A 21717-nucleotide genomic window follows, 5' to 3' on the forward strand; every position below is an offset into this window, starting at 1 on the left:
CATTTAACGGAGAACATTAAATACCGCCCACAGTCACATTTTTACCATCACCAACGCATGTTCAGTGGGGATCCGGGTGCCGTTATCGTTTAGTGTGTATGCCCTTGATGGCTAACCTTGACACTCCAGCTGTTGTTGAACTACACATTCTCGGCTTCAGTTTTGCTATTTGGCCATGCTAAATCTGATGCAGCGCATGCTGGGATATGTAGTTCAACAAACGCTGGAGTGTCAAGGTTAGCCATCAAGGGTGTATGCGCTAGATAAGTGGTGTCAAACTCATGGCCCTCCAGCTGATGTGGAACTACACATCCCAGCATGCCCTGCCACAGTTTTAGCAATCCATATATAAACCTGTGGCAGGGTATGCTGAGATGTGTAGTTCCACATCAACTGGAGGGCCATGAGTTTGCAGAGCCGGCCCTAGCCTAAATGACGCCCTAGGCAAGATTTTGGCTGGTGCCCCCTAGCACTGCAACTAGTTCCGCCTCTGACCTTGCCCTCCTTTCCCAGCACCATCAACCCTCATCATAGCAGTCATCATTTTGGTGCTCCTACCCGCAATATTTTAAATAGAAACAGTGCACACATTCGGTGCGCAGCCCAAACAGGGGTGTGTTCTTGCTGGGAAGGGACATGGCCACACAATAGTACCCCCAATTCACATTATGTCACACAGTAGTGCAACTTTATTCACATTATATCATGCGATGGTGTCCCTTATTCACGTTACATCACACAGTAGTATCACTTTACCTTATATACATTACTACTCACATTATTCACATTATACCCTTAGAAAAAAATCCTGAGAAAATATTGTATTTTAAGCACCATGGCCACACTGCAACCCAGCACAAAGCAGTGTGTGCTGGGCAGAGGAGAGAGCTGCAGCTGCTATCACTTAAGGGTAGGGGGCCCTTCCATCAGACTTTGGCCTGGGTAATTTGTACCCCCTACCCCTTTCTCTCGGCACCCCTGATAATACCACACAGTAATGCCCCTTACACGACACACATTATTAATGTCCTTATAACCATAATGCCCCTTACACATTATGCCAACCTTTATTAATGCCCTTCATACACATAATAACACACATAATGCCCATTACACATGTTGCACATTATTAATGCCCTTATACACATGACACACAGAATGCCCCTTACACATACAGTATGCCGAACACTATTGCACAACCAACCCACCCGCAGACAGCACTCGCACAGCTGCTAACACTGTGACCTCTGCCTCTGCTTGGATACATATGTTTACTCATACATCTTGACTCAATAGGCCATGCAGCTCCTGGCCAGTTCTGCTAAAGTTTGGTGCCTTTTGTTGCTGAAAATTTGTCTTATTTGTATTGTTATGTGACCAAGACACACAAGGAGCTTCCGATGATTAAAATGATATGTGGCATGAATATATTCTGTGTGCGACTATGGCTGTACCTGCATACGGAATGCTTTGTTACAATGATTTCCATGAATACACTATTTCATATGCAGATACAGCCTCACTCACACACAGAATATAGGCATGCTGCATATCATTTTAATCAGCAGAAGCTGCTGATGCCCCTAGGCATTCCAAATGCCCGAGGCAATTGCCTAGTTTGCCTATGCCTAAGGCCGGCTCTGTGAGTTTGACACCACTGCTAGTCATATGGTAGCGAACTGATGTAAAAGTGAAAAAAGTGTGGTTGTTTCCAATAGCAACCAATATTCTAGCTATCATTTCTCTATTACAAACTAGAAAATGATAGACAGAATCTGATTGGTTGCTTTGGGCAGCATCCCCACTTTTAGAAGTTTTAGTAAATTTACCCGGTGGACTTGAAAGTCATTTTTACCAAACAATGTTAATTGAGCAAAAGTGTTTCTCAGATATATGACCATTAAGGTGCCCACACACGCACCGTTCCCGGCGTGCGTTGTGGGCTTAACTAGCACACATAGCATCGCATCGTATGCCTTGTGCATGCGATGTGCATGCGATGCGATGCTGTGCTAGAAAAAGCTAGTACAAAAAGTATGTACAGCACATACTTTTTGTACTGTGCGAGGAGGTGCCGCGGGAGCGCGCACCCCATCGCATAGCGTCGCACCGCCGGCATCGGTACGTGTGTCGGCTCCATTATGTTGTTGAGGCCTCTGATTTGCTCTTCTATTACATGTAGATTGGCATAGTGATGCCCCAATTACAGAAAAGGTCAGTTTTCCTGGTAATCCCTGTCCATGTGATGAGTCATGTTTTACATGGTCCTCTCAAGGCTCAGATCAAGCCTGCTTACTGCCTGTGCCATTGTGTTGTCCATGTACATGCTACCTGCTGGATAAAAGACATAGGGCCAGATTCAGTAAAGTGAAAAAGCAAGTCATTTTGGGGCCCATTTATCAAACCATATTTGCGGCTAAATCCCAGAAAACACCAGTTTTCAGGGGTTAGCCGCAAATATTATGTATCCCCCAAATGTATCAAAGGAGGACCGCAGCAGGAATCTCCGATCCCTGCTGTGATCCCCCCTGCACCGCCACCGGCCGCATCCCCCATAGGATTCTATGGGGGATGCGAAGCTGCCCGATGTATCAACATTGGGCAGCCCGGCTTCGCATCCCTGGGCTATCGCCATTCTGATATGGCGATAGCCCATTGTAGCCTATGGCTACACATCACACTGCCGAGCGGGGCAGTGCGGTCACAGGGGTCGGTGGGAGTCAGCGCATAACCGCGCATGCGCAGACCCCCCGGCTTCCGGGTCAGGGCTTCGCAGGGACAGGCTCCTTTCGGAGCCCTGTCCCTGCGCCCGGCAGATGATAAATCCAGGTGGTATTACAAGGAAACGCAATGCGATGGCCGGCGATGTCACCACGCCGGCATCGCACATTAATGATGATAAATGCGCCCCTTTGTGTCTGGAACACACTCTTTTGCTATGCAAGGGGAGCAAATGCATTTATATGGTCTCTGTGCAGGGTAAATACTGGCTGCTTTTGCATGTAGCCTACAGATATTAAACAGATTTATTTTTACACTGCATTTTAGATTCAGTTTGAACACACCCCGACCAAATCTAATCTTTCTTCACATTACTTCTCCCCATCTGCAGTGCATTATGTTTTTGACTTTACTAACAAAGCTGAATTAGGCCCATAGTTGGCCGAAAAAAATCTGCAGCCATTGCGGATCTCTCTTCACTCCTAACAACTTTTTTCGTAGGTATAATGTTGCCTCAGGCACAGGGGTTAAAGTGGGCCGGAACGCACCGGAACCGAGTTCCGGCAGTTCAAATTGAAGCCGGAACTCAGTTCCGCCTCCTTCAGCCAGCCTGCTGCTGCTGCCGCCCTGCCCTGCCGAGAATCCATATGGATCTCAATGCGGGGACACGCCGATGTGGGTGCTGCGGCTGCCGTAAGACTGAGTGTCTATGTGCCCCGCTTGGCGCTCAGTCACAGCCGCCTGTCACAATAGAGACTCTATTGAGTGACAGGCGGCTGTGACTATGAGCGCCGAGCGGTACACAGCGCCGGGCGGGGACTAACCTGACTGCCTCCCCCTCCTGCTGTTGGGATTGGCCAGCAAGGGGACAGAGGAGGGACCTGTGCTTATGCGCAGGCTGTCACTCAGAAAGACACAGACCGGCAGCAAGCTAGAGCGGACGCTGTGCAGCCTCCAGCTTACCACACGCTGCCTCCGCTGGACGCTAATTGCAGTAGCCCCCGCCAGGAGCCCAGTCAGGAATCAGACAACTATTACCCTAACTTGGGGTCCCCAAGTAAGTCTGTGCTTCTGTGGGGAGGTGGGTGGGGGACGCGGAGGGATTGAGTTAGGGAGGGAGGAGGGGGGGGGTTGGCGTTGGCGGGCCTTTTCTCTGGCGCCATTTTCCATTTTACTGCGCACTCAGTCTGCTTCTCCTCCACCTCCTGCTCCAGCCTCAGGCTCTGTGACCATTACCATTTTGTTGGTGAGTTAGTGTACTACTGACTGCACTGCAGCTGTTATCTCAATGATGTGGGGCCTGGGGGAGCAGCAGTATGTTGTATAATGTTGTGTCATTGGTGCCAGGGGCTGGGCTGGGGGACTAGTCTAAAACTTGTCATTTTTTGTCCAATTTTTTAATTATCAATCCAGGGGTGCCGCCATGTGTGCCTTATCAATCCAGGGGTGCCGCCATGTGTGCCTTATCAATCCAGGGGTGCTGCCATGTGTGCCTTATCAATACAGGGGTTCCACCATGTGTGCCTTATCAATCCAGGGGTGCCGCCATGTGTGCCTTATCAATACAGGGGTTCCACCATGCGTGCCTTATCAGTCCAGGAGTGCCGCCATATGTGTCTTCTCAGTCCAGGGCAGCTGGCTTTTTATTTTTTATTAAAATCATTTTATTTTTTTCTTACTGCAAGTTTGCTGTTAAGTGTGCCTTATCTAGTGTTCAATCTAGCACCCGCCATATTTGAAAACCCATGCAGTTCCTCTTACCTGCCTGGGGTGTTGCTGTTTGCTGTAGTGCTTCTAGCACAGTGTGGTCTGTATATCAGCACTGATATGCAAACCTGTCCTGTGCTAGAAACACCACAGCAGACAGCGACACCCCAGACAGGGAAGAGGAACTGCATGGGTTTTCAAATATGGCGGGTGCTAGAATAAACACTACATATCATTTAAGGGGTGCTGCCATGTGTGTTGTACAATTTCAAGGGTGCTGCAATGTGTGCTATATAATTTCAGGGGTGCTGCTAGGTGTGCTATATAATTCCAGGGATGCTCCATGTATGCCGTATCAGTCCAGGGGCACCGCCATGTGTGCCGTATCAGTCCAGGGGAGCTGGCTTTTCTTTTATTTTTTAATTGAAAGAAAAATATATATATATTTTTTCTTACTACAAGGGTGCTGTTAAGTGTGCCAAATCATTCAAGGGGTGCTTCCCCACGCATGCGCAGAGCAATGGGACGGTCCGCTGCGGGCGACCTGGCTGCATGGGATGCGCACACGTCTTGGGAACATCGATAGTCGATGGCTACCCTATCTCTCTCTCTGTTGTCTCTGTGAGCTGCAAACACCACAGCTTACTGAGCGCCTTATAAACTGCCCTGAACACATACCCTCACATGCATCCACTAGCAGGGGAAATTATTTAATGATCATTGACGATTAAATGATTTCTCCTGCCTTTGCATATAGAAGTCAGGGCCTGCGTACACATGGGAATGCCTAGCGTTTTCATGGGGATTCATTCTGAGTGAACCTTAGGCCCTTATTGTGTTTTTAAATGGGTGATGTGTATTTTATTTATTTGTGGGTAACTGCTAGTGTTTTAAAAGCTATATTGGGTGTGTAATGCCTATGCACACCCAGACAAAGGGTAAGCTGTATTGAAGTCAGAGTTTTGTGGCAGTGTGGGATACTGGGTGATATCAGATTTTTTTAAGAGAAAATAATTTGCAAGACAAAGTCCACACTGCCACCAAACTGTGACCTGACCCCTGCCACACACGTTGGCCTGCTTACATCCTGCCACCTGCTAGCACCTCATGTAATCTGTCTGTTGCCCCTACTAGATTGTAAGCTCTTCAGAGCAGGGCCCTCTTCCCTCCTGTTGTCTAAGCCCTCTTCTCTACACATTTCACTCACAGCTCTCCTATACTAAAAGACCCAGTGTCCTTCATTGGACACCAGCCCCTAGTAGCACAGTACATTGATCAATGTGGTCGGGCCCCGTACAAGTGTCCCCCTTGAACCCCCCCCCCCCCCCCCCCCCAACACCCTGTCGCCTGCCCTGACTGTAATGTTAAGCTTGTCTCCCTGTACTGTTCCTTTGTACTGCGCTACGATACACTTGTGGAGCCTTATAAATAAAATATTAAATCTGTAATAGATCTGTTTACAGACCAGCACAAGCCACTAAAAGAACTCTCTCTGCACATGTTACATCTGCCCCACCTGCAGTGCACATGGGGGGTTATTTTGGTAATTTTCATGTACAGTGTTACTAAGACTATATATTTTTGTCCTAGGCCAGGACAAAGGGGTGTGGATATGGGCGTGGCTTCTGCCAGGTGGGAGGTGCTAGGGGTGTGGCCCACAAGGGTGGGTCTAGAGGGGTGAGTTCCACCACCTCCCTTGGACCACTTTAAGCACTGCTCAGGCAATACAGTGAGCAAACTGGACAGGTATCAGTAAGGGAGCACAAATGTCCTCGGCAGGTTCTTCTCCTGGCTGGTGATTAGGTGTGGATGGATGAGACCTCAACAAGGAAGTGACACTGTCCTGATTCAGTTGTGGTTGTTCCTCTTGTGTTTGCCGTTGCTGTATGCAATTGTGATTATATGAGCAGAAGCTTACCTGAGCTTAGGGGCGCCCACTTCTGTCTCTTCATTTTCATCTGGCAGCATATAATTGCTGATATATCATTACCATCTTTGCAAAAGAACAATTTAGAAAATAAGCAATCTAGACAAATTGCTTAGAAATGGGGCTGAAATTGCCCCGTATGTATGGCCCGTTACTGTGCAAGAGCAAATGGCCCTGACTATGTAGAATTGTTAGTTTTAGTTCCAAACCATTACTATTAGGCAGAGCTATGTAGTGTAGTAACGTCCTGTAGATAGAAACCTACAGGTCATGGGTTCTAGTATAGGGTGCAATACTTGCAAAAATGATATTTAGAATAAAGACAGTGAAGTTTATTGCCCTGCTAGGAGGGGGAGTCAGGCTGGGAGGAGAGGTGCCCCCTTGGGTGCAGGAGCCTGGCGCAGTTGACTCCATTGCCACCCAAAGTCACACCTCTGCTGCCTACAATAGTCGCTTTGAAATTGCATCTGAATCAGTCCCAATGTGTGGATAAATAATTTCCTCTTGTCCTGCCCAGTCATGTCCCCTAGATACACACACAACACTTTTTTTTTCCCAAAGCTGAGCCTCCACCCTGAGCTGTCAGTAAGGACGTGCTCCGTATGCTTCACAAGTAGTTTGGCTTTAGCAGAGGTTGTCCTCACAGTCTAGGTACCATATTGTACCTGCCTACTTTCAAAGTTTGCCCTCGGGGAGAAGCCCAGAGAGGAGACTGTCAGTAGACCTCATGATGCTATTTGCATATTTAGCCCGCCCCTAATCCTAAAAAGTCGCAAATCTTGATCATTTAACAATGCGCCGAGGAGAATTGCACACATTTCAGCTGGGAGGGGGGCCCGCTTTCCAGGACCCTCGCGGCCAATTCGGGAGGGTAGGCAACCCAGCTAGAAACCCATATGAAGCAGCCAGTGTAGCCGAGAGGAGGGGGGGAGCGGGTGCTAATCGCCCGGGCTTGCTGGAGGGGCCCGGCGGGGCCCCTGGTCCTACCACTTCCCCCTCTTTCCCTACCAGGCAGCAGTACAGCAGTAACACAACCTCTACAGTATGTGAGCAGCAGGAAGCTTGGCCAGGAAGCGTGGCCTAATTGTGGGAGGTGGCCATACTCCCATAATTAGGCCCCCAACATTTTACCAGGTCATGGCATACCTCTCGACTGCCCTGGAAGCAGCTGCATCATAAGCCTGGATTGCTATCCATGGCCCTTTACTTGAATATCAGTAGGTATTTCAGAAACACAAGTGTCCTGTGGGAATGTGACTGACATTAACTGACATGTTTTTTTCCCTTTATTGTTATAGAAAGAACCAAATTAGGGGACTCAGAATTTCCACTAATCTGTAGGATACTGCATAGCCCCTGTGAGAGGATTGCAAGACTATTCCTAATGGAGACTGATCTTGGAGAGGAAGTGTCACATGATGTAAGACCGCGGACATCCATATTGTTTGCTTGCATATTTCCATGTATTATATTACAAGCTGCCATGCTTTGTGATTTATGTTATATCATCACTTCATTTAAGTAAGCGAGTATTTTAATGTTATACTACTATTTCTATTCCATATTATGATGTACTTTTTGGGGGGGAACTTATTGTTTTGCTTAACTATGTGTGCATGGTGCGGGCAGGGGAACTACAAAAACTGTCATAGACACAAAGTGCAATAGGTTTCAGGTTTTCTGTGACAAACTGCTTGATCACTTTGATGAAGCTTAGTGCCAGAGTGGAAGTGTGTGCATGATTGACACAGCAATGTTTCTATTATGGGCAAGGTAATCTCCATCTGTAGTCCAGCATTTAATAGGGTGCGAGTATGGTGCGAGTTTGTACCACAACTATGTCATATCCTGCGAGTTGAACAGCTCAAGGCTATTACAACGGCTAGTCCTAGCCAGTCTTTTTGCAAGTAAAACTCCCACCTTGTAATGCGACTATTATTACAAGGTGTGAGTTTGACAGAAGCATGCGCCAATCAGCTTCTTTGTATTGTCTCTAATGTATTTATATCCTTCTGGAGACCGTATGCCAGATTAAGCCGTACCAATGACCTATACAGTGGCATTATTACTATTATCCTGCTATTGATTCCACTCTGTGTGCAGCAAAACCTCTGACTCATTGCTTTGTAGCATTGCTTCCCTGCCTTTAAGTCATCTGAAATAGTGACTCCTAAAACCCTTTTCTCCTCAGTAGTTTTCATTATAGTAATCAATTTGTTGCTATATATATATCGCCTTTGGGTTTCTGAGACCCCATTTTGCAATTTTTAGCATAAACTGTACATTCTTGACAATCCCTTTCCCGCATACCCTCTCCCCTTCTTTCTCTCATACTGTAAATACAAATACAGCCAAGTCAATTCATTGAAGTTAAGTTAAATATTGCACCCAAAAAATTGACAGTTACTGTGAGTGATGCTGGCATTTTTTAGCAGATATTTTGAGGTTCTCCCAAGGCAACTTTGGCACTCAAAGGGTTAAATAGAAGTACAGAAACATAATTGAAAGCTTCTGGCACCAGAGGCAGAACTCTGGGAGGCAATGGAGTCATCTGCCGCCGGGCTCCTGGTCCCAAGGGGGCACCTCTCCTCCCCTGCGAGTTTAAATTAGTTAATTGAAAGCCACTGATATCACTTCTGTGGAGTTCTAAAATATATGTGTTCTCACTGTAGATAGATAAATAGATATTTCAGGTTGTGTGTGTGAGTGGTGGGGTGATACATATCTTGCCTCCGGGCAACTGGGACAAACTTACTCCACTGTCTGGCACTATAGTCTTCTGGCACTAGATGCGGTATAATGTAAATATACATTTACAGGATATCCATGTTTAAAGATTGCAATACATTTGTAAGCCATTGTCAGGCTTTTGTGAGTAAGTGTAGGGACTGGTCACAAGAGAAGACTTTAACGGAGTTGCCTGGCTTTTCTTTTCTGTATGAGGACATTAATTATGTTATATTAGTAGTGCCTTATGATATTACTAACTGCAGTACTATATGTTATGTCTTTGACCAATTTACTGCTATTTTTGCACAATGGACAAATGTTTCACTAGACACAATAAAACGCTGGGTGTGAAAAATGTCAGTTTTTCGTAACCTTTCCCAATGGTTTAGCAATATTTTATTTTTACAGGCTATTCACTTCGATTTTACTGAACCTGTGTGTTTTTGTGAATTTTTTTTATTTTTCAATGGGTGATCTGAGTGTTTTCACTGACCACAGCAAATGGGGCCACTTTCAGGGATTTAGATTCTTCTGCCTCCTGGGACAGTGGCTGGTGGGGATTTGCACTCCTGGAACAGTGGCAGGTGGGGAGTTTGACTGGGGCGGTACACCTGTCAATCCGTAACGCAGGTGTCCTAAGGCGAGCTCAGGGAGGACAGAAACCTCCTGTGGAGCAGAAGAGCAAAAGCTAAATCCCCGCTTTCGGGGATTTAGATTCTTCTGGTGAAACAAAATCCCCAAAAATGAATAGCTCCAATGAAGCAATTACCTGCCGTAAATGACTGTGGGTAATTAGATTTCCCCCCTAGTTACATACAGAAGTATAACCATCCAAAGCTGAAAGAAGTCTTTTTAATTAGAGCGCATTTTCTGCTGAAACAACAACAAGCAATTAATGTTTTTTGACCCTAGACTTATTATTATTAATATTATTGTTACATTTTATTTATAAGATGCCAAAAGTGGTTTGCAGTGCCGTACATATGGCACAGATTATTTATTTATTAAAAGTTTCGGTACTTATGTAGTATCTGGGCGTCCGATTTTGTGATTGTATGCCTTACCTTAAGGCATACAATCAGATGCGATGCGATGCGATTCGATTCGATGCGATTTTGCATAGGATTCAATGTTAAGAAGGTCCTGTTCATTTCCCCACTATCCAAGTGGGCATAGAGTTGACTTTATATAGCGTGGCGAGCGCAGCGAGCCACCGAGCCCGAAGCGTGGCGAGCGAAGCGAGCCCCGCGAGGGGACGCATATTTCTTAAAAAGTATTCTGTGTCCCCTCGCGGGGCTCGCTACGCTCGCCACGCTTCGGGCTCGGTGGCTCGCTACGCTCGCCACAGGTTTATATCCAACTCCGTGCCCACTTGGATAGTGGGGAAAGGAAAAGGACCCCTTTTTCCCATTGAATTCTATGTTAAAATGAACTCAGACCATTTTAACATTGAATCCTATGGAAAAATCTTGACCATCGCATCGCATACGATTTGGTCGCATGCGATGCGATGCGATCCGATCTGATTTCTAAATCGGACGCCCAGATACTACATAAGTACCCAAGTTTCTTATATAGCGCACACATATTCCGCAGCGCTTTACAGAGAATATTAGAACATTCACATCAGTCCCTGCCCCAGGGGAGCTTACAATCTATATTCCCTACCATTACAACAATACAGGGTATTGTATGAACACAAATCTATCTAGAAACTTCACAAGGGCAAGGACAATTGTTAACTGTAACTGACAACTGTAAAAATCAAATGTATTATTTGTACAAGCTCTGCCATTGTTACTATAAAAACAAAATGATAGAGAATATTTAATATGAGAACATTACTGGAAATCACGCCTGTGTGCCATCTACTGGTCACTTTGCAAGTTTTTTTTACCATTTTGTAAATAGTACACTGGGGAAAAAAGTGGTTTGCTAAGGCCAAAAAATCCATTATACAGTATTTAATTTTAGTTCTCAAATAAAGCAAAACTGTTCTAGTAATCTATTTTCACACATCCTGATAATTTGAATTAGGAGAAAATAAACATTTTGACAATTCCCTGCACTTGAGCTACTGTATCTGCTACTCCTTGGGGTACATTTGGGATTTTTATATACTGAGATTAATTTTCCGCCTTCCAGTGTCAGTCTGCACACACACACAAACGTAGTCCTAATGGCCCCTTATTCTCTACAAAGGGGAATATATAGAAGCACACACTCACCCTGAGCCATACCTCCTAACTGTCCCAATTTTTGCAAACCAGTCACTATATTTCCTGTGACTGTCCCATGTCCCACCCTGAGGGCTAAATGGGTATACACATGGCACAAAGTACTTTCTATTCAATCCCGATTCGATGCTGATAGAATTGCACGGTGCCGTGTGCACATTCGATTTAGACTAAATAGTATAGATCTGCATACCTCCCAGCCGTCCCGGATTCGGCGGGACATTCACGATTTACGGCCGATGTCCCGTCGTCCCGGTACTGCTTACCGCAGTCCCGGTTTCCCGAGACGGTTGGGAGATATAAACCACGCCCCCACGCTCTCTAGGACGTCACTGTGCCTCCAGCGTATGTGCGCAAGCTGCTGGGCGGTCACAGTGACGTCCTCTTCCTATCCAGCAGCTGCCATCTCTGCGCGTCTAAGTGGAGCATGAAGTCCTGCAGAGCCAGCGAGCGGTAAGTACGGACAGACGGGCGGGCGGGGGGTTTGGTTGGTGTGTGTGTGGTGGGGGGGAATTGCCAGTGCCTCCTAAGAAGCGACGAGGCTGAAGTTATATTACGACGAGCGGCAAAAACGGGGCGTGGCCGGATTTTGCGTCACCCCGTGAGGCCACGCCCCCTTTTCTCAAGGCCACGCCCCTTTTCGGGAGCGCACGCGGCTTCGCCGCGCGAACGTCCCGACCTCCTAACTTCAAAAGTTGGGAGGTATGTAGATCTGTACTATATAGTCTAGCCTACACAGCACATCGGGTTCGAATGCATTCAACATCAATTAAATTTTGACTCCAGGCCTGGGCCCAGATAGAAAGGGGGCCCAGGACTGGAGTTTATATAGTAGAAATGGTCATAAACAGAGTTCCCGTTTTCCTTGAAGCAACATAGAGGTTGAGTAATGCGGCCAGTGCTGCAGACACAGGTCTCACTAGGCATTACAAGTGTTCGAGAAAGGGAACAATTTCTGTTGGCAGCCCTGTCCCAGTCACTCACACAGCGTCTAATCACTGCAGACAGAAGGATAGGGGACATGCCAGCAGCTCACCGAGCACTGGGCATGTCCCCATAGTGATGGAAGCAGGGGGCGTGGCTCGCATTCCCACAAACCCATGCCTCCATTTCCGAGGTCGCGCCCATTTTCCGTAACGCACGCGACAGAGCCATGGGAATACAGACTTCATATATGAACATGGGAGGTACACCCTAAGCCAGGGGGGGACAAGGACGCAGATTTGGTGAGGTGAAAATGTGTGGGGGCCGATCATTCAGCCTGACATTCTTTGAACCATTAATCACATCAGAATGGTCCCCCACTCTGCCCCCCAGCCTTCCCCTTCACTATATATTCCCCAGCCTGCCCCCCCTTCTCTGTATTTCCTCCAGCCTGCCCCCATTCACCGCATGTCCCCCACTCTGCACCCACTCTGTTCCTCAGCCTGCCCCACTTCTCTGAATGTCCATTACTGCCTCCATGCACTGTATGTCCCCAAGCCTGCTACTCCTTTACTGTATGACTACCATTTACTGTATGTCCCCCACTATGCCTCCATTAACTCTGTCCGGCAGCCTGCCCCTCCTGCACTGTATGTCTCCCACTCTGTCCCCATTGACTGTATGTCTCCCTGCCTGCCCCCTCTCTTCTCTGTGTGTTACCCAGCCCCTTGTTTGAGTCAGAGGATGGAGAGGCAAAGCAGGCACTGCTAGGACAGGAGACAGATGCTTGGGCTCCCGCTGCCGCCCTCCTCCGCTCTATATGTTACGGGAGCAAGCTTCCCCCTTGCTGTCCTCCCTCCCCGCACACTGCTGTCACTGTGATTGTGGAGGAGGGTGATCTACGATTGTAGCAGCAGGGGTTGGACGCATACTCACCCAAAAGACGCCAAACACATCTAACTGTGGTGACTGGCACCTCCTCACTGCAGCACTAAAGGTGGGGACCCGCGCTCTCTGGGCCCCCACCTTTAGTGTCCTGTGCTGTGCGTCCCGCATCTGATGCTCTGCCTGCTTCAGGCTTCAGGCTGTGGGCCACTTGATGTGACAGCACGGGCCGCAATTGGACCCCGGGCCGGACTTTGGACATGCCTGCCCTAAGCATTGTTTCCTAAGCTCTGTTGAAGCTACTATTGTTGACATGTATCACATTAACTATGGACTTCATGCAGCTCACCCATCTTTTGTCTAGGTTGCCCAGTACATAAAGTTTGAGATGCCTGTGCTGGATAGCTTTATAGAGAAACTGAAGGAAGAAGAAGACAGAGAAATTTACAAACTGACTGAAAGGTAAGATTTACTAGATTGACTTGGCTCGCCACCACTGCTTTTACATATGTTTCTAAGGCTTGTTACACATTATATGATATATTGCTCATACAGCCGACAAACAATATATTGTTTAGTATTTTCATGCAATGTCAGTGAATGGTATCAGTCACAGACATGTTGTATCTGTCCTGCAACATGGCAGACGCAGATATATCTGTATGTGCGTACAGACAACTAGCCAACCAACCCATTTGCTGGCCACAGGAACCAGTAACAATGACCACAATTGGGCGGGTATACAGTATTTAAATGTTGTGATGTCTGGATAAATATTATTTGGCCGATAGACAAGTCTAATCGCCCATACACACTAGGTGATTTTGAGCTGAAAGCAGCTCAATTTGGTGTTCTGAGCTACTTTCATCTCAGAACTGCCCAGTGTGTACGCCCACCATGATGAGCAGTGAGTGTTGATCACCGGCCGCCATTCATTGGCTGGTTTTACTAGACGAGTGGATAGCTTTTCAATCTCACTAGCTTAATAGGCTGTGGCTTGTGCATTGTATGGAAATGAGGCTTGTGTGTGTGTGTGTGTGTGTGTGTGTGTGTGTGTGTGTGTGTGTAAACACAGGCATCCATAAGCCCTGCACTTATAATAAATGCCAGCATCTGAGGTAAATCATACTTGCCTACTTTCTGGCTGCCCTCTCTGGGAGAGGGCGGCCAGCTCAGTAAGGCAGGGGACAGGGCCACTGCCGGGAGTGAATAGGGGCAGGGTGGGGGGTGGAGCCACAGGAGGGGAGCATGGTCAGAGCAAATGCTTGGGGGAATGCTCAGAGCAAATGCATCATTTTAGCCTCACCCCGCCATGCAAAGCCATTATTTCAGGTATTGCACTGCGGTGAGCGGGGCTAAAATGGCACAATCGTGTCAATTGACCCATATAGCCCCTTCATGGGAGCCTCACAGCTTTCCGGGAGGGTTGCCCACCTTTCCACAGGGCTGGGAGGGTGACCCGATTTCCAGGACCCTCCCGGAATGGCAACCCTAAGGTAAGTTAGCTCCCTCTGAAGTCAAGGCAAGCAGCAACTAGAAGGTCCAGATCCAGGACTGCACATCATGATAGTTTCCTCTTCTGCATTACAGTGAATGAGATGCATACGACTGGTCTATACTCTATGTCAACAGGAACTATGTAGACACAACAAAGCCCACAGCAGTTTTCCCGCTCATTCACAGCATCCTGCACTGCTGGAGTATAGAAGCTAGATCTACTGGTACCCCATGACTCACCAACAGTTGGGATTCCGACGGTCGTTTCTGACTTGCACAGGCTATTTTCCCTCATGGTGGTCCACAAGAGGGTTCCTCTTGTTGGGCTCCTGACAGGTGGGATTCCATTTGTCATATAAAATGATGGAATCCTGACTGTCGGTGAGTTATACCATATCCAGATCTACTGTACTGTATATTAATCTTTGTGCTTTCTAAAGTATTAGAAAACTAAGCAGTGCATATACTGTAGATTCAGCACTAAACAAACACATCCCTAACACATCCCATGTAAGTCCTAAATCCCATGCTTTGAGTTTATTTTGTTAGACTATAGACAGTGGTGGGCTGGGGGACAAGGTGGCAGATGCCCCCCCGGACCATTACCAGATTTTTTTTATATTTTGGGCCATAGACTGGTACCTATGGCTGGGTTGGGATCGTTGGGTCTACAACAACTAGGTCGACACCACTAGGTCGACGTTGGTCAAGGTCAACATGGGTTTAGGTCGACGTGAGGTTTTTCACTGTTTCTTGACCCGAATGTCAACACAGTCGATATGGACACAGTTTGAAGTGCACGCTTCGCTCGTGAATGCTTCGGGCATGGTGCTTAGCTACACTTGGCACACTATTGTATTATCCCGCCACGCCCTAATGTGATGGTAGGGCATGATATACCGCCTGTCGACACATGTAGGCTCAAAAAACATAATGCCATGTCGACCTAGACCCATGTCAAAAAGGGGATATTATACCGCGCTCACTCTAGTGTTCGTATGTGTATCAGGTGCTGCTTCAGCCTTAAGGGTTTCCCCAGTCCCTTCTTAGGTACTATGCGTTACTATTTGGGTGGGAGGGAACTCAAGATGGGAGTTGATAGGGTATTTGTAATGTGTTTGTGTGTGGATAAGTGAGGAGTTGGTGTAAAATTTTCAGTGTTTTATTGTTACCAATTAAATACTATAAGAATGAACTAGGGTGTGTCTTTTTACTTGGTGTTTTCAGTACACCAATTTGGGGTCCCCTGATGGGGAATTTTCAGTGCCGTGTCACTCTAGGGAGATTCCCGACAGGAGTCCAGGTTTATCCTTTGCAGGAAAGGTACCAAAAGACTGGAGAATAGCAGAGGTAGTGCCATTATTCAAAACAGGAAAAAAGGAGGATCCCGCTAATTACAGACCTGTTAGTTTAACATCAATAGTGGGTAAACTATTTTAAGGATTTTTAAGAGATGGTATCCAGGAATATTTAGTTTACTCAATAATAACCAGCATGGGTTCGTGAAAAATTGTTCATGCCAAACTAATCTACTTGGTTTCTATGAAGAGGTTAGCAAAAACCTTGATAATGGAAACGCTGTAGATGTGATTTTCCTAGATTTTGCTAAAGCCTTCGACAAAGTACCACACAAGAGGTTGATAAATAAAATGGAGGACATGGGATTAGGGGCAAATATCTGTAGATGGGTAGGCAACTGGCTGTGTAATAGGGAACAAAGAGTGGTCGTGAACAGTGCCGTATCTAATATGATACCAGTACTAAGTGGAGTGCCACAGGGTTCGGTTCTTGGGCCCATTTTATTTAACATTTTTATTAACGATATTGGGATGGGGTTACTCAGCAATGTATCCATCTTTGCGGACGATACAAAACTGAGCAGAGTTATTAAATCATCAGAAGATGTCACCACGCTTCAAAATGATCTTGACAATCTAGATGAGTGGGCAAAAAAGTGGAAGATGAGGTTCAATGTGAACAAATGCAAGGTTATGCACCTTGGGAGACATAACCAGTGTGCTAGTTATAAGAGTTATAAAAGTGGGGATGAATTGGGTAAATCAGTACTCGAAAAGGATCTAGGAGTCCAAATAGACAACAAACTGGGGTGTAGTGCTCAATGTAATCTAGCAACAAAAAAGGCAAACAAAATTCTCGCATGTATTAAAAGGGGCATGGAAACTAGGGACCCAAAAGTAATTATGCCTCTGTACAAATCATTGGTTAGACCGCACCTCGAATACGCAGTGCAGTTCTGTGCCCCGCACTATAAAAAGGACATCATAGAATTAGAAAAAATCCAAAGAAGAGCAACAAAGCTTATTAGGGGAATGGAGAATTTTAACTATGAGGAAAGATTAAACAATTTGGGACTATTTACACTAGAGAAAATACGTTTAAGGGGGGATATGCTCAACTTGTATAAATATATTAGGGGCCAATATAAGGAACTGTCAAACACCCTTTTTTCTACTAGAAAGGAATCTAGGACGCGAGGGCACGAGTTTAGATTAGAAGAAAAAAGATTTTGTTCATCTATAAGAAGAAATTTCTTTACAGTCAGAGCAGTCAAACTTTGGAACTCTCTTCCTGGAGAAGTGGTGTCGGCAGACACTATAAATATGTTTAAAATAAGGTTGGATAAACATTTATTGGTTTAAAACATCCATGGGTACGAATAAGTAACAAAATCTGCCTTTAAAATATCATAACATACTGTACAACAAGGGATAAGCTACTATAAACATAGGTTGAACTAGATGGACGCAAGTCTTTATTCCGCCTCACCTACTATGTAACAATGTAACTATGATTCCTTTAACCTCTGTAGGCCCCTATTGCGCAGTGAAAATTGTTCCAAAATACATGTTGATGGTTTGGTGATAGTGGGGTTGAAAGGAGCCTGTGTGGGCTAGACCCATGTTGACCTAGACCCATGTCGACCCAATGCTTATTGACCTAGTTATTGTAGACCTAATGAAAGTATCCCTTATGGCTGCAGAACATGGCTACAGATGGCTACAGTTGTGGCCATGCACATAGAACAAGTGAGTGGACAGTCAGTGTAGACACATAGCCCCGCCCACTATCTTTGCATCTCCTTAGTCCTCACTGGCCCTTTCTGTTTTCCGGCCATTAGTCCGTGGCCATCTCTCCCTGTTGATAATGACTATCCAGGCACCCACCACGATGAGGTAAGCCAGCACTATGGTACAAAATGCTATGTTCCTGGACTTCCCTCTTAATTTATGATTGTCGTCACTTGTGTTGAACTAGTTAATTTATAAGAATTGTGTCACCACAGGTGACAGCAATCATATAAGTAAGAGGGAAGTCCAGGAACATAGCATTTTGTACCTAATGGAGAGGGTCATGTTGGAGGGTATGCATGGTGCGCCTGCTAGCGACCCTAGCAGTACTCTGCTCTGTATCCAGAGACATAGCAAGGGTGGAGCTGGCGGAGCTCGAGCTTCAGGTGCCAAAGGTGCACAGGTGGCTCGCACCAGAAATGCCCCCTGCGCCGCTTCCCGCCCTCCGTCTTCTTCGTGTTCTGACTCCTGCGCACCCTGTCGGGGCTCACAATATCGACTATAAGCCAGGCGGGGCAGGAGTCAGAGCACTCCCTCCAGGCTCCCCCCCATTGCCTAAACGTTTGAGACCCGGTATTTTAAAACGGTATTTAAAATGGTATATTACCGTTTTAAAACCCTTTCACACTGCACATAAATACCGGGTCTCAAGCAGGTCTCAAGCAGGTTTGCAGTCTGAAAGCAGGACAGACAGTGGCTATAAGACAGCGTAATGCATATGTAATGATTACATTTGCACATATGTAATAATGAGTGCAGTACGTAGCAATGAGCCGCTCATTACATATCTGCATATGTAATGAGTGGCTCATTACATATGCAGATATGTAATGAGCGGCTAATTACATAGGCACTGTGCTCTCATAGCTACTGCTGGTCCTATATACCGGTTCAAAGCCGTTCACACTGCATAAAAAACGGCTCTGAACTGTGTAGGACTCTGCTTTTTACCCGTTTGCAAATACCGGTTATTTGTAACCGGTAAATGCAGACTGGTGCTTTCACACTGCAGCTCTAACCGTTTTAAAAGGCTAAAAAAATCGGCAATATACCGGTTAAGAGCTGCAGTGTGAAAGGGGTATTGAAGAGCTGTATTAATGATGCTGCCTGCCTGTAGAAAAGGTGCGTACTGCTGCGTACTGCTGCTAGCCTGGGCTGACACACAAAACAATAACCATTGGGCAATAATAAAAATCATTGATGCAGGTAGAGCTAAACCATATATTGTTACAATGTTTTCATGTTTTTTATGGCAAATTTTCAATACATGCACAGTACTATGATTTCCGGGGTTTCCAGTGCATTTACTAACATTTACATTTTAGTATATTTTACATGGTTTCTGGCTTTTTCAATGCATTTACTATATTTTTGGCTTTTACCCACACACAGTAAAAAGACATTTATAAAGTATAGGAACTTGTATTAGGTATACTTTCTGCGCCCTCATATTCTGAAGACCTAACTGGTTACAAAACCCAGTGAATACCAATGGTTGCATTAATTACCTTTGCCAATAATTGTAAAAAGGTGTTTATTATATCTTCTGCCTTAAAAAAAGCCACTAAAAGTAAACATACAAATATCATACTGTACTACTGGCAATTACTGTTATCATCAGTATAAGCAATATCACTGTAAAACCGTAACCTGGCCATGAAAAGTCAAAAACTTTGTTCCTTAACATGTGTAGAAATGCAATATTTAAAATAGCAGCACCTGGATAAGTGCACTAAGGGCCTGATTCATGTTTCAACGGTCTCCAGCTAATTTGAACCTGGGACCAGTATTTTTGCTCTGCGCATGCGGATAAGTGAATATATGCATGTGCAGGGCCGCTGGGCGGACGTCTCCAGAAAAATGGTGGGCTGATGGCTTCTGGCGGCGGGCAGCTGATGTCAGTGCCCACCCTGTTCTCAGAGTCCGAATTAGATCGTCGAATGATTTCGCTCCCGTGTGAATGGATGTTTATGCTAAACATCCATGTGCAATGCGGCGGAGATGTTCTCACCCAGCGGGCAGTGTTAGATGGCTCGCTAAGCAGCGAATTTACATGAATCAGGCCCTAAATGTGCTTTTGCACATGTTGTTTACTGTTAAAGCAAATAGGCTAACAGAAAATGAATGCAGAAAATGACCTACAGTATATAACAGAAAGATGACACCTGTCCCTGGAATATGCAGACATTGGGGGTTATTCTAGTTCATTCTTTCTGACAAAATCCTTCTTAGATGGACAAAACCATATGCACTGTAGGTGGGGCAGATGTAACTTGTGCAGAGAGAATTAGATTTGGGTGGGGTTTTTCTTCAAAGTGAGATCTATATTGCAGTGTAAAATCATGCAGTCAGTATTTTCCCTGCACATAAACAAAAAAACTCACCCAAATCTAATTCTCTCTGCACATGTTACATCTGCCCCCCTGCAGTGCACATGGTTTTGTCCATCTAAGAAGGATTTTGTCAGAAAGAATGAACTAGAATAAACCCCATTGGACTTTTTACACTGAGCATTTATTCCAAGTCCTAATTGCCATGGGTAGTAAAGCAACAACAGGCCTGATGTTTGTGCAGCACATGCCAAGAGAATATACTCTGATACCTAACAACTGGCACAAATACAAATGTAAAGCTTAACTGAAGGAAGGGCCTCTCCTCGGATCACACTCATTGGCAACAACCAAAGAGTCAAAGGACAGAAGATAATGTTGTCATAAAGCCACAAGATTAGATTGCTTAACATTGGATTTCTGGGCATGAAGCTTGTTTTTGGTGTATGAGAGACATTATAACAATATTTAAGCCAGAAATCAAGTAGCCATATTAGATTACTTAGGGCTAATTAGATAGCCCCGGGATCACGTTATCAGGGTTTTTTGTTTTTTCAAAAGCCTCCATGGCTCAAGAAAAATCCCTGGTACCTAGTGGGTTTATTATGGATGCTGTGATGCTGTACCTTTCCACATATTCTGCATGATAGTGCCAATTAACCTGTGTTAACGCTCATTAACATGACACCTTAATGGGCATTATCAAGGCTAACGGTGTAAAGGGAGTACAATTTGAATAGATCCACATACCTCCCAAATGATCCAATTACAGTGGAATAGCTCCGTTTATTGGACGCTGTCCCACTGTCGCACCCGCCCGCCACAGTGTGCCATGGTCAGGGAGGGGGAGGGAGGGTGGGGGGCGGAGAGCGAGACACCGTTTGTGGAGCCTGTGATCACCACAGCTCTGCTCTGCAAAGCAGCAGTGCTCACTCTAACAGTGCGGGGAGTGGAACAGTGGCCTGCACAGAGAGTGCTGGGCATGCTGCCAAAATTAAGAAAATAGGGGTCACTGTGCTTTGTCCTGCTCCCCCCTCAATCGGAATGTAACGTCCCTGAGGCCCCACCTCTTTTCCACAATTCTGTGATAGACAAAATTGGGGAGGAATGTGCGCAGGCTACCTCCCTGTTTCACCTGTGGTATTTATTGTGGTTAATTCAACTGAGACCTTAGGACCTAATTTACTATTGTTTTATCATGCGATCCATAGCGCAATTTATATGCGTGATTGACGGGCACGGATATGCGTGATTGACAGGCAGAGGTGTTTGCTGACATGGGGGCATGCTGCCTCAGTTTTCCCAGAGTGTCCAGGCCAAATACTGCGCCTCGATGGGTTGTTTCCTTGACCTCGCAAGCCGCTGTGTGGCAGGCAGCCTGAGTAAGGTTAGACTTAAGGGCATACACACGGGGCAATTTCAGCCCCATTTCTAAATGACCAGACTAGATCGCTTAGAAATGGAGCACAGATCACTCCGTCTGTATGGCCACGGTGATGCATGGTGATTTTGCATGCAATCACAATCTAGTCATCGCCCATGTTCTCACTATTGAGAACACGGGCAGTGATACATCGCTCTGTACACATCACTGGTGCTGTGTGCTGATTGATGAGTGCTTACCTAGATCGCTCAGCAGAAAGCTCCCATGGCCCTGTGTGTATGCCTCT

The 21717-nt window shown here is 45.9% G+C and overlaps 1 protein-coding gene across 2 annotated transcripts in view; it reads left to right on the forward strand.

The window, feature by feature from the left end:
- Nucleotides 1-21717, forward strand: part of RASSF4 (Ras association domain family member 4) — a 166567-nt gene that overhangs the window by 140554 nt on the left and 4296 nt on the right. For both annotated transcript variants that reach the window (XM_083146133.1, XM_083146134.1), the window contains exons 10-11: nt 7654-7775; nt 13496-13593. In XM_083146133.1, coding sequence (XP_083002259.1) covers nt 7654-7775; nt 13496-13593 — 220 coding nt within the window. The remainder of the gene's footprint in view (nt 1-7653; nt 7776-13495; nt 13594-21717) is intronic.

The sequence above is a fragment of the Crinia signifera genome, chromosome 6 (assembly GCF_055691185.1).
Source record: "Crinia signifera chromosome 6, ASM5569118v1, whole genome shotgun sequence".
NCBI classification, from domain to species: domain Eukaryota; kingdom Metazoa; phylum Chordata; class Amphibia; order Anura; family Myobatrachidae; genus Crinia; species Crinia signifera.